We start from the raw sequence: 14,012 nt of genomic DNA, 5'->3' as shown, positions 1-14,012 counted from the left end.
ACTCTTTGCCCAAGATGCCAACAGCGTTCTGTGGGTGTACACTGCGATACCGGGCTCGGTCTGGCAGTGGAAATGGTGGTCATGCACTACTACAGACGGCGCAAGAAAAGGATAAAGAACGCCTGAAGAAGGCATCCAACGCCCACCAAACAATGAGGCAAAGGTGTAAGAAGATGCCTGACAGCAGTGATTCAAAATATTACAGCTCTGGTGCTTTTGAATAAATTTGCAGTGCTGTTAAAACTTTGCAGCCAGTTTTCTCAATTGCATTTTTTTTGTCAATCACCTCGCTCGTGGAAAGCGTAGCACAACAATGGCTGGACCGATTTTGGCCCAGTTTGTTTTGCTGTGATCCACAAGCAGTGCTGTACTTAAAGACAGTCTTGAAATGTTTCTTTATCTTTCCATTATTTAATTATTTCACAATTACTACATGGCTCCATGCAGTGAAGCACAGTCATGTGCATGTTATGTCGAGCAAAAAATTATTAGCACACTAAAAAAAAAAATCGAACACTGTCTTGATGTAGATTATACATCTGGGCAAACATGCAAAGTATTCCCAGCTCCCTATCACGTTTCATTACTGTGCCAGGCTTTCCACAAGCAAGGAACTTATAAATTCTTATAAAACAAAAACTAATTAAGATATCCTAATGAAATTTTAGATTTGTCTCTTTATTGTAATGTGCAGTGTGTGTGCCAAATTTCAGCCCTTTCTGTCAAGAAACAAAAAAGTTAATTCCGATCCCCACCTCCCCCCTTAAGACTGTTCCCGAACGTCAGCTTCGCCTCAGTACAGTAATGTTATGCAGTGATGCATAAGTGTGGGAAGAAGCAATTGTCTCAAGACAATATGTACTCCTTAATCATACACTCATGCACCAGCCATCTCCTGTCGCAGTACGAGCACTGATATGCCTAATAAGAGTACTGGCTGGCCTTCGGATGTGCATGGTGAATTTAGCGCTTAAGAGGGGAGGCTACCCCGGAGACGGAACTTTTTTATTTTTTAAGATATGTGGATGAAACTTTCAGGGTTTGTTCACACCACCGAACTATGAGGGACTACAAAGTTTCACAAAGATCTGTTTATTAGTTCCAGAGTTATTGACTAACTAGGTGGTTCATGTATATGCCTGAGGAAGAGCCTGGAGAAATGCCAGGACATCGTAGGAAGCTGAAATTCACCGTGGTGATCCCTTGATAGATTTTCCAGGCAGCTATGGAGCCATATTCTTTAATTTCTCCTCCACAAAACATTAAGACAACCTTGAATTTGATGTAGCCAGTAATGACCTCATTCATCAAAAGTTATTTGCTTATTATAAATTAACTGCACCAGCTTTCAAAAAAAGAAACCTGTTACCCCTTGGAAAAGTCATTCAGGAACAGAATAAAAATAACGGTATACAAATCTGAAGAACGGTTCTTGAGATATCGCCTTCCCCAGCACCACTACTATTGAAAAAATCCATTCCGAGAAAACAGGCCTTAAAGTTGAACACGTGTCTTTTATTAGAAAGCTCCTGCGTAGCTTCTAATTACCACAAAAACTGGACTGTAGGTCGGACCGGAATATAGGTCGATCCCCCAGCTAACGAATTCTAAAAATGAAAAAAATCTTTTTCAATGGCAAAAGTACCGAAGACACCCTTACCTTGAAACAAATGCGACTCCCGCACAATAGTGACAGTATTTATTTAAATGCCGATCGCATGTGCACCCGGCCAATTTTTAACAGTATCGCGCGACCGTCGACCCGCGTGCTTGTCAGCACCTTATTAACGGCGCTGAGCAGTGAAACAAACGAGATACACGCATGTGTATACATACGCTTACTTTCGCTATTTCGCTGCTCCGTGCCGTGATGATAAGGTGCTGACAAACACGCAGGTCGATGGTCGCGCGATACTGTTAAAAATTGGCCTGGTGTACAGTATGCAGAAGGGCACGAAGTGCGCAAGTGGTCCGAACTAGAGTCGTATGACGAGTGCTTCTCGCTGCCCAGTCCAGAGGTGCGTGCGATCTCTACCGCTTTCAAACGGATGCATTCGGCTGTCACAGGCAGTGCTCTTACACGCAGCTCCCGGACAAACTCCGCAACCTTGTCTTCCAGCTTTGCGGTCCGTTGCGGTCCGCTGCGGTCCGCCCACGAAATGACGTTTTCTGTTGGTTTGCTGCTTCTGTCTCCGCCAGTGCCGAATGCTCTTTTCGGATACTCCAAATTCGCGCTGTGCCGCGAGGTTGCCGTGAGCTTCCGTGCACTCAATCGCCTTTTTCTTGAACGCGACGATGACTTGCCGTCGGCTTCTGCTCGTTTTGAAACAAAATGTGAAAAAGCAACCTTTAAGGGGGGACACGGCTTTTTGCGGCGGAAAAATCGCGATAAAATCGATTTTTTTGAAAATGAGATTTCCAATATCTACAGCTAATATTTCTTTAAGTTAATTCACTAAGTTTCGAATCTCAGGGAAAAGTATTTCGTCCGCAATATCAATTTATAACATCACTGTGAGCTGAATTCCCCGCAAAGACAGCCCTTCATATCACGGCGCGTAGCTCTTTTTCTATGCACGTGATTGCAGTCATCTTGGTGTTGTCGGAAAGAGTAGCCTTCCTTTTTTAATTTCCCGCCAATAGTGACTCTGTTGGTTCGCCAGTGACGTTGAAATATGGGGAGAAAAAGAAGTCCGAACACACGATCCGATTCATTGACTAGCGCACGTGACCAAAAACGCGTGCTGTGGTTGGCTGCACGAGGTTCCCGTCATCTGCTCCACTCCCCAGGCGACGCGACGGCGCGTCTCGTTCTCAGTCGTACGTTTGTGACAAGTGCAGAACTATGTCCAATCTACCGGGGAAGTTCGCCACGAGGCACAAGTTCAGCAAAAAGAAGCGATCAACTTATAACTTTCAGAAGCGCTCTGTTCCTTCGGAAACCATAGAGAATAGCCTGCCACCAACCGCAAGTGATGCCCAAGCCGCGTACAACGCCAAAGTAGGCCTAGCCAGCTCACCAACGAGTGAAATTGTTACGGACAGCGGCCGCGTTTGGCGTGACACTGCAATGTTGCAACATGCGGATTTACTGCAGAGGGATATGAATGACAAAAGAAAACTTCAAGTCCTTGCTTCAACGCCAGCAACAAAACAGAAGTTGGATTCCCTCACTCATGCCGACGATGTTGCGGCCGCACCAGTCGACGTGGAGGTAGGCTTCGCTATCGTTTGTTTGGACGCCCTGAACGAACTGATGTCGTTTGTGAAGTGCAAGGTGTGCGGCGGTAGCGTCACAGTAGGCAAACGCGAACGAGAATATGGCCTTGTCATAAAGATTGCTATCGCGTGTGCGTGTTGCGGTGATATCGCGTCGGCGTGGAGCTCGCCCCGCGTGAACGGTAACCAGAAGTGCAACCCATTCGTTGTGAACGTTCTTGCCGCGCGTGCGATGCAAGCCACCGGAAATCGGCGAACGGCGCTGAACAATGTTTTTGCCACAATGAACATCTCCCACCGTGGTCTTCACACGAAAACGTGGCAGCGGTATGTGAAAAGGAAGTTGGCACCCGCGGCGGCACTTGCTGCCGAGAAGCAGACGGCACTGTGCGCGCAATCGGTTCGGCAACTGAACGACAAATTGGAGCTTGGAAATCCGGGAAATATTGCAGAGTCATAGGACAGTTCCTGGATGACGCGCGGCCATTCGTCTCACATTGGCGTAGGCGCCGTCATAGAGCTGTTTACGAGGCTAGTCACTGACTATGTGGTGCTCAGCAACTTCTGCGCTGGTTGTGAGCGTGGGCCAAAGGATAATGACCTGAGTTATAAAGCTTGGAAGGAGAGCCATGCCTGTCAGAAAAACACCTCCAAGAAGGCCGGCGAAATGGAAGTTGAAGCTGCCCTCATCCTTTTCCAAAGGTCACTACAACGGCATAACCTGAGGTACACCACCCTACTCTCAGATGGTGACAGTCGCGCTTTCCTTGCGCTGCAGGAAGCCAGAGTGTATGGATACATCTCAGTGGAAAAGGAAGACTGTACAAACCACATATAGAAATCTATGGGCACAAGCTTACGAAACCTTATCGCAAAGCATAAGGGACCTGGATTGGAGAGCCTTGGTGGTAAAGGCAAACTAACTAATGACTTAGTCACGAAGCTGACACGATATTATGGCTGGGCCCTGAAGACTCACAAGGGTGATGTGCAGGGAATGAAAAGGGCTGTGATGGCCACTTATCACCACACAACATCAAATGACTTGATATCGGACCACAGCTATTGTCCACCAGGACCAAGCTCGTGGTGCCGGCAAAATGCAGCAAGCGCTAAGGGTGAGGCAGCCCCTAAGCACCGCTACAATTTGCCTCCTCATGTCTGTGAAGCCCCGTTGCCCATTTATGAGTGCCTGTCTGATGAAAAACTCCTTGAGCGGCGCCTACGGGGCAGTACTCAGAACAGCAACGAGTCTCTCCACTCCCTGATATGGGCACTGGCTCCAAAGGAACAGCATGCTTCACTGTTCACCGTGCAAGCCGCAGTAGCTGAGGCAGTCATGAAATTCAGTGCTGGCTGTGTTACGACCTCTGCAGCAATATTGAAAGAGCTGCACCTCAACCCTGGAATACCCAGCATGAAACGCATGGTGGAGAAGGACCGCCGTCGAGCAGTTGCATCTGCAAAAAAGCGCAAGACCACTACAGACATCCAGAATTCTTTCAGGAAACGCCATTTGGGTGGCCGTAGTCAAAGTGACTACATTCCTGGTGGCTTTTAGCCACTTTCACTGCGAAATAGTGCACAATTTTTTCTGCACTTTTAATTAAAAGTGACTTCACTTCTTTTTTCTCGTTTTCTCGAAACACCGATTTTTGACTTCTTGCTGATTTGCAGCAACCATATCTCTGCCTTCAAGGCAGGTAGCGGCATAATTTTTGTTGTGGCTCGTAGCTGAGTGTACAAAGCACACAGGGGTAGGAACAGATTTTGGAATTTATGCTTTAAAATTTTTCAGTTCTGCTTTAGATCAGACAATAGGGCACCCACAATTGGAACAGTGAAGATTGAATTGCTATAAAATTACTAATATATAATATATCAAAAAAGTATTCCTACCATTGTGTTATGTTTTCTAGTACCTAGGCGTGTGCCAATATGAATTTTTGTAGCGCAGTTCTTTTTCTATTGTTTCCGCAAACAATGGACAATGAATTTTATTTATCTTCAGAACTAAATGGCCTATTGGAAAAATAATTACATATTTGAAATCAGCACAAAAGCCTTAACAAGAATGGAAAGTTTGATTAATATTGATGGAAAAAGATGAACATTAATTTAATAGCAGTGTCCCCCCTTAACCAATATAACTTTGTGACAATGTAAACGCAAATTGGTGGTGCCACAATGTCGCCACGACGCGCTTGACGTGCTGCTGCTGATGGCGAAGGCGCTTCTTTACTTCATCTGCCCATTGTTGCAAGACTTCCGTAGTTTTTCCGCCAATGTCCGATATATAAGACGAGGGTCTACTTTTCACGATAGTTTTTTTTTTTTTAAGTTCAACCTATATTTCGGTTTTTACGGTAGCTCTTGCTGCTCCAGGCACACTCAATGTTTCAGATTTTCGACTGGCGACAGCCAACAGTACAGTTCCGCTGCTGAAAAGTATCTACGCAATCAGCACTCACTGCGGAAGATCGGAAGTTTGATGCTCGTACAAGACACATATCGCGCTCCCACGCACCGAAGATCTACACTGTCTTGGGCTTTGCCGGCATCGCGTGCAGCAAAGAACTAGCGAGAAAAAAAGCTGAGAAAATAATCTAAAAGATAGCGCAAGGCGATGTGCAGCTCGCAAGCTCATGTTGAGGCGGACGGAGCAAGGGGCAACAATGACGCGAGCGCGGCATCAAAGGGAGCAGCTGCCACTGCCCGTGCAGCAGCCAATGGCAGGCGCGCTTTACCCTGCGGGATTTGAACGAGCTGCTACGGCCAATCAGCGCTCCGCATCGCATCGCGGGAAAACGCCAATAGCGCCTCAACCGTGCTGACGATGGCGTTTTGCAAGGCGGCAAAACAGAGACGAAAAATTCACGGTCAAAACGACACCAAGATGGCGCGTGCAGGCTGCATGGGCCGGGCATGGCGCGCTCGCTAAGTTTGACTTCATTTCGGCATTTGCGCGTGTTTCGTGGGCTGCAGTGGTAGTTTTTATTTTTTTGGGGTACTTTGCGGTTGAATTAGGCGCTGATAATTACAGAACAGGTAGTTTATGAGTCATACAACCCAAAAATATGTTTTTTCAAAAATCGACTGTTTCGCGATTTTTCGGTTTTTGAGGGCCACGTCCCCCCTTAAGGGGGGATGAGGGTCTTGAAAACTTTTTTTTTATTTCTTAACATATCTTCCTGAAAATTGGCATGCAGATATATCTTTGAATGCTGATCCCAAATATATATTCAGATTTTATATATCTCTTCTAGAAATGAAGACATTGCAAAATAATTGATCCCACATAGGTCTTTTCTTACGGGCCATTATGATAATTTCTTAATTAAAAAAACTAGTTTCAAAGAATAGCTTTCATTTCCAAGGGCCCACTGCACATCCTAAAGCTAAAGAAATTTTTAAAAAGTGATCATAGAGGTCGTGAATGAATAACAAAGTAGGAAGAAAAAAACAATGCAGGAGTAATTAGCTTACATCTGACCTAATTGCTAGCCTATTGGGTTTAATGAAAAATGGAAAGCTTTAGGATGTAGCTGAGGTTTTACTGAAAAAAATGATACCTAATTCAATAAAATCAATTGATGCAAACACTGTGAAAAGTTCTGTAAGGCAAAGGCATTTGATCGAAAAAGCAAAGCTGAGAAAATTGCATTCAAAGTTTTGCTTACTCTGCCACTTTTGTTTACCTATCACATGGAAAAATTTAATGCTTTAGCATGCAGCCCAGTCATTACTGAACACAATAACACCAAACTCACAGAAATCTGTTCATGTAAAGATTGTGAAAACCTCTGTATTGCATTGGCACTTGACAAAAAAAAAAAAAAAAGCTCAGAAAGTCGTCTTCACTAGCTGCGCCGACGTTCATTAGCTCGAACTTGCGGGAAGTCGCGGACTTCTTCGCCAATGAAGTTTTAATGTTGTCTGCGTACTTTTCACGCCCCGCGCACTCCGCGCAAAACACCGTGTCGAAGCGTTGAGCACGCGAGCTCGGTTCAGCCGCGTCCGTCGGCACCGAAGCGGCGTGCGGAAACGCCGAAGTCGACGTTAGGCTTAGCTCAGCCGGCTCGGCCGCTTTCGACGACACGGAATCCGAAGCGACTTGCAGCGTCTCAAAAGTTAGCATTTTCGACGGGCTTAGTCCAGGCGCATCCACCGGCACTGCAGAGACTTGCGGTAACACCGAAGTTGACACCGATCGGCACTGTCCAGCCGCGTCCACCGGCGAAGCTGTTGTTGGCGAGCTCAGTCCAGCCGCATCCACCAAGGGCACAGCAGCTTGCGGCATCACCGAAGCTGTAGTTCTCGACGATGTGCGCGCTTATTCCATGCGCGCCTCTTTTTGCTGACTGCTTTTCGCGTGCTTGCTTTCAAGCGCGCGTCTCGCGCCATCGTGACACGCGGAACAACGACACCAGGCACGCAAAAGCAAGAAATTCTTGGTTAAAAGAAGCGACTCAATAGCCAAAATATCTACAAGAACGATAAAGAAAAAGGCAGAACGAAAAATACTAGGAAACAAAGATGAATGCGAAAAATGACGTGCGCGCCGGCAAAAGCAGACGACGCGAAGGAGTCGAACAACGCGGCCGCGGGGCCGCGGCAGGCGTCACGGCCAATCAGAGGGCTGCGCCTCGGGGAGGCGCCCGTTTCACCCAATCAGCGGCTGTCTCGCGACGATTTCGCGCTTGAGAACGGGTGCCTGGGTTGCCGATCGCTCCGCTGCACGAGGGTCTACAGCGTGCCGAGGGGCGCCAGAATGGAGAGCGGGAAACCAGCTTTCAAACGAGACCAAGATGGCGCCGATCGGTTCGCGTCGCGCGGAGCTACGGCAGCTTGAAAATGAGGCAAACCCTCGCGCTTGGCGTTCAATTTCGGCTCACCGACGTTTCTAAATTGCCGTTTTTTTAATACTTCGAGTAGGAATTGCGCCATAATAATTTGTAGAGGCATAGTTGGGACATTAAAGACTTCAAAAACGCACTTTTTGAAAATTGTCGTTTTTGACCATTTTTCGAGATTTCAAGACCCGCGTCCCCCCTTAAGGGCAGTCAAAGACAAAGGGCTGTATTCTGAAACAATCCACTTCGGCGATAGTTCGCCACCAGGCATGCGCTGATTGGTTGTTTTAGCAAAATTGGATTAGCTATGTTATCGGATCTCTCAACCAGTCAATTGGCGCGCGCCTGACGGTGATACTATCTCCGAAGTAGATCGTTTCAGAATTCAACTCGTGCGTTCATTTTTTCGGAGTGCCCGTATTTTCGGACGTTTTCCCGGGTCTTAGGGAGTCTGAAAAATCAGATGTTGACTGTATAACTGACCAAGAGGATGTTTCAAATGGTCCACGGGGCGAACATACAGAAAAAGGAGGATGAGAACAAAAAGGAGGTGTGCCACCTCTTCTTTGAAGGAGCTTGAGCTCAAAAAACAAGGTATGGCATACGCCGAGATGCAGGTGTCCCTCATCCAAACCAAAATAAGCTCTCTCAGTCCGTCTTGACATAAAACAATGTACTGTGTTGCTCAGGGAATTTCGCAAAGCCACTCGAGAAAAACCAGGAAAACTCATGCAATTAAGAAATGGCAACTTGGCAGACACCCTGATTTGGCTGCTCCATGTCATTGCCATTGGAAACTTAGCTCATGTGTAAAGCAACAATCGAGCCAAATGCGAATGGAGCTGCCAGTCCTGTACCGGCACTGCGTCATCTCTTCTGATATGCGATACACAGAAATGCCTCTAGCCTTGTCAGGATTGGGGGCTCAATCCCTATCGCCCGTGGTCCTTTGCCAAGATTGGAGTACGGCATGAATTCGAAGGTAGCTGGCCCATGCCGTCGTCCAACTTATTTACGCTGAGGACGTTGATGAAGTGAAGAACTGCATCTCATCGAGAACGACAAATAAGGGTTTATTTACAGAAATTAAATCAGTCTAACATGACTGCTTGAGAAAAAGAGTGTCAGTCCAACATGACTGCACGAGAGAAGTGTATCAGTCTAACATGTCTGTTCAAGAGAAGTGTGTCCAGCATTCGCACAACAGTTTTTATACACTCGGTCCGCCGGCCATACGAGGCGGCGACTGTTCGTTTACTCATCGCCAACCTGCCGCCCCTCCGCAGAACAGTTTACGTACACAAAGGCACACACATTCCGATGCCCGACGATGGCGTTGGAGGGGTGCCGTTACGGGAAGCATCGGTGCCAATCGTGGGTAGCTCGTCTTGCGTCTGGCCGAGGCATGGGAAGCACCAAAATACGGCTTTCCCGCGGCAGCTTGTTCATGCGTATCAGATCAGATCCGCGCTGGAGAACTCCGGAACCATTGTTCGCATACCGAACTCGTTCCGTCACAATGTCGATGGGGCTGGTGGAAGGAGGCGGTTTTCAGCACAAAGGCCGCTTCTTCAAACGCCTCCTAGCTGCAGCGACGGTGAGTGGGGGATGCGCGTCGTGTCCCCTAGTCGTAACTGGGTGGCAATCTTGCCTTGCAGCTCGCCATTCTTAACAGCCTACACTGGAAATGCTGAGTAGCCAGAACATAGCTTAAATAACTGAAGCCTGCCCGCCTGTGTGCTTCATACCTTTGCCTTCCGCATCGCCAGCCCGACATCAGTGCAGTTGACTCATGTGTCGGAAGGGTGGAAGGGAAGTGCACGTGGCCAGCGATGCGTAGGGTTAGTGTTGTTAAATCAATAATGCTATATATACAGTAAAACCTCGTTAAACTGTACCCGCTTAAACAGTAGTTTCATTTTAAAACTAGTAAAGTCAAATCCCCGACTCGGCGACCATTGAACATAATGTGTTTTGTATTCGCATAAACCGTACCATCTTATTGCATACATATCGGTTAACACGTAGTGTTTCCACTTTTCGTCGCGCATACACGGCGGTGCGTCGTCTCCATCGGGTGGTTCGGCAGAACATCAAGCCTCGGAGATCAACACAACGGCCTCCAAGCGCCCTGTGCATTTGCGCGTGAAGCCTCATCAACATCAAGATCATAGAGCGTTGTGGCGTCATGCAAGAGAGAACTTGCGTCATGCCGAAATTGGATAGAAAATACGCCGCGTGCTCAGCATAGAAAAAAAAAATTAGACATCGTTCGTGCAATCGAATGTGACACGAAAAGTCAGCGCTGGCACGCGACATGGGTCTACTGTTGACTACGGTGTGTGGCATTTGGAATGCTAAGAAGTTGCTGGGCAGAGCTGTTGCGACCGCGAAGAGGTGTCTGCTACGAGGTTTGACTTTTCACCATCATTGCCTCTGTTGTTGCCGAAGTGTCGCCTAGCAATAGGGATAAGGACAACACTGAAAACAACAGCACAGGCGATTCAGGCCCGACAGTAGCAGAAGCTGTGCGTTCGTCAGCCTCGTGAATGCAGTCGTCGCGACGAGAACAGCACCCTGCAATGAAAAGGTGCCCCGCGACTTCTGCAGTGTTACTGCACCTGTGCACGGAGAATATGCAATGCCAACAAGGAATCTGGCATGCGAGTGTTTGCCAAGAAGAGAGGGTGGGCTGAAAAGCTGGCTCACAGCTTCAGCAAGTTTGAGGCCGCTGTCGTCACTGCTAGGCCGCCACGGCATCGAACGAAAATGACACGTTTGTCGCTTGAAATAAATAAATACTGCATGTTTTTTTCCCTTTGATCGCACTCTCTCCTAGTTCTGTTTTTTACAGGTAAGTGGGCGATCTCATGCTATTTCGGTTAAGTAGTACTACCGTTTAGTATGTACTTTTTCCGAGCTCCGGCCAACTACGGTTTAACAAGGTTTCACTATAAGTGGGTTTGACTGTATACATTGGCTCTATGGTGGGGCTGTGCAACCGTCAGAATTATCGAGCATGTCTGATAAATTGGGTGTCTTAAAAATCTGTTGTTGACTTTATAATACAGTATGTATCGAACTCTTATTTTCATTATAACAAGATTCAACTCTACGTTCCTGCATGTCATTTCCTCTGCACGCACTATTTGTTCCCCTACACTCATTCCTGCCATGGTGGTCGAGTGGGTATGACATTGTACTCCTGAGTACACATACACAGGTTTGGTTCTGCACTATACTACATTTCAGTGTATGCAGAATGCAGAAGTGCCCCTGTACAGAGAATTTGGTGCACATATGGGATCTAAATTCCAAGATTTCCATTATGGTGCCACTCAAATGCAGGTGATTAAACCCAGCCTGTCCTAAGCATATCCCATTTAAATAGCCAGTAAGCCTTTTCAGTAAAACATTGTTTCAGTGCAGTTTTAAACTTTGTAGGCTATCTAGGGAGAATGGGGAATTTCTGGTGTTTGTGTTAAGCAGCTCTTGCTTGTTCTTTTGAATCTGCAGGAGTCCAAGCGCAGTGGCAGCCATAGCCCTGTGCGGCGGCGTTAAAGAATCCTATGCTGCCAGTGGGCTTCAGCAGCCAATAGCTAGACAGGTGCCACCGGTTGCTCTGGGAGCCCTATGCGGGAGACAGGATCGACTTGCCTGCCCTATCAGCCCGGCACCAGCACGGGCAAGGTAGTAGAGCTTTCTTGCGGCCCCCAATATTTCCCAAGCCCTTTTTCCTTATTCCTTTTAGTAGTTCTGTCCCTCTGGTCGTAAATAATAGGCATTTTCTTTGCTGTGATTTCTGTAATGGTGGTTGTTTTAATTGTTTCTTTTTTTTTCTTCTGCCCTACTTAGTGTTTATTTTATTGCTGTTTTACCCCATGTTTGGGAGGTGACAAATGTGGGCCCCTGATGCGTTGTGGCTAGTTTAGTGTGCCTTGCTAGCCAAGAAGAAGGTAAGTATGGCCCGCACCAGGAAGGCTTGTAAACCAGAGGGACTAACTTCTTTGCTTCCCTTACCCCTTTCCACACCTTCCTACACCTTGAGTTTTGAGCTGCTCCGGGGATTCAAACGTTAGAACCAAACAGCAGCAGCAGCAGCAGCTAGGCCAAGTGGGGCACACATCACAACGTGGCAGTGTCTTCTTGCAGATAAATGGGGAGAGGGCCCTTGGTCGGACTGCTTGCGTGCGGGACCCTAGTTAGCTGCCGGCAAAACTTCCCAAGGGTCGATGGGCCCAGGCAGGAACACGTCGCAGCATGCACCACAATGCCTCAAATTGTCTCCTGAAAAAACAAACAAAAAAATCCAGCCTCCTCTTTCATCGTCATCACCATTTTGGAACGGATCTCAGTTGCTGTTGTTGGAGGGTGCTACTTCTGAAAAACTTTGTGTGCTTCAAACCAAGACTGAATCCAAGACTGGCAGCTGGTGCAACACTGATGCCTGTGCTGATAGACTGTGGTGTTGGACTGCATCAGCTTCACTTGCACACCTTTGGCACATGAGACTCCGTTGCATAAGCATTGTTAATTTCCATCTGTCTCTCTCAATTTCTTTCTGCCATTTGTCAGCTTGCAAGAAATGTGGCTTTGTACTCGTATCTGCATTCATTTCCTAGAGTGACTTCATGGATGCACCGCAAAAATGAGTCTATGAAACTGTAAAGTCCAAGTTCCCATCGACTGTTTTGTGCTCATTCATAGTGAAGTGTAAGGCCAATAAAAGTTTAAAGCTTCACTGTCATGACGTGTCATTTGCAGATTACGTGGCAAAAGAATCGCCCAGTATGGTAATGGTGTAGTATAAGAAATGTAATAATTTTTGCTTGTTGTTTAGTGTGCAAAGTATTACAACTGTGTAGGCAATGTACACTGTGCCAGTATATTGCAGAACATCCAACACACTATCCGTGTATGTTAGTGCCATAAACAGACATAACCACAGAGTTTTGTACAGTTGCTAGATGGGTAGGTGTGCCGACCGGCATAGTTCACTGCCTTTCTGCGTTTTGACAGCAGGAGTAATGCTGCGGTCAGAGGCCTGTATGGATACATGTCTTTTGAGTGAGTCTGTTGATATCGCGTGCCTGTTATATTTTTAATTATTGCTTTTCACAGGAACACCTGAAAGAAAATGGTTAAATTATGTTGAGAGAGTGCATAAATGTGTGAAGTATCTTGCTACAATGAGTCATTTTCAAAAGCGGTCATTCATATAAGTTAGGCTACCAACATGCAAGGCACTGGCTAAAACATCACCGATTTGAGGCCATCAGACCCAGGACTATTTGAGAACGTGAGCTGGCTCATCGCCATGCTGAGAAAATGGTTCAACTGCATTAGTCGTATGCAAGCTCCACTTTGAGAAGCATATAGAGTGCATTGTGCAGATTCTGAGTAGGCATATGCGGCTAATGAGTGACACTATTCCTTTGATGCTACCCATTACTCCAGCTGAAGAAAACTAGCAGAAAGAACGACGAAGACTTCAACTGGATACTGGTTGCTAAAATAAACCTTAAGAGATAGTGCGCCAAACTTGCACACGTGCTTCAAACCAACAGGATGCAAATGAAAAAGACGCATGTTGAACAAGTGAAAAATGAGTTAGTAGACAAGTGTGAAGTAGTGAACCCGTTGAAAGAGGGTCGAAAAATTTATTGTGTGAGAAGCTTGAAGACTTTTCGGCAAGTACGATGACAAATATTAACAACCACTTAGCAGAATAAAATTCAGTTTCAAGTGCAGCGGCTGCAGTTAACAAAACAATGAATGCTGTGTACACTGCCACAGACACATTTTTCTTCCTTTTTCTAGCTCAAGGCTTCTGGACTTGGTAGTTGCTTGTGAGCAGCACAAACTTGAACTTACGAACAGCGTTGTCAAGCTGATCCATCTTGTGAGGAGCTAGAACTTGGCTCCTAAGCATACTCCAGA

At 46.6% G+C, this 14,012-nt stretch overlaps 1 protein-coding gene across 4 annotated transcripts in view; it reads left to right on the top strand.

Annotated features, from left to right (window-relative positions):
* The window catches only part of Acn (apoptotic chromatin condensation inducer acinus), a 104,328-nt gene extending 91,509 nt beyond the window's left edge, over positions 1-12,819 (top strand). For 3 of the 4 annotated variants that reach the window (XM_065444175.2, XM_065444176.2, XM_070526428.1), the window contains one exon: positions 11,589-12,819. In XM_065444175.2, coding sequence (XP_065300247.2) covers positions 11,589-11,633 — 45 coding nt within the window. In that variant the 3' untranslated portion in view covers positions 11,634-12,819. The remainder of the gene's footprint in view (positions 1-11,588) is intronic. The other variant, XR_010567464.2, reaches the window with a different exon arrangement.
* The last annotated feature ends 1,193 nt before the right edge of the window (positions 12,820-14,012 follow it).

This window comes from Dermacentor albipictus, chromosome 1, assembly GCF_038994185.2.
Source record: "Dermacentor albipictus isolate Rhodes 1998 colony chromosome 1, USDA_Dalb.pri_finalv2, whole genome shotgun sequence".
NCBI classification, from domain to species: domain Eukaryota; kingdom Metazoa; phylum Arthropoda; class Arachnida; order Ixodida; family Ixodidae; genus Dermacentor; species Dermacentor albipictus.
The sequence above is the reverse complement of the archived record's forward strand: the minus strand, read 5'-3'. Positions and strand labels throughout refer to the sequence as shown.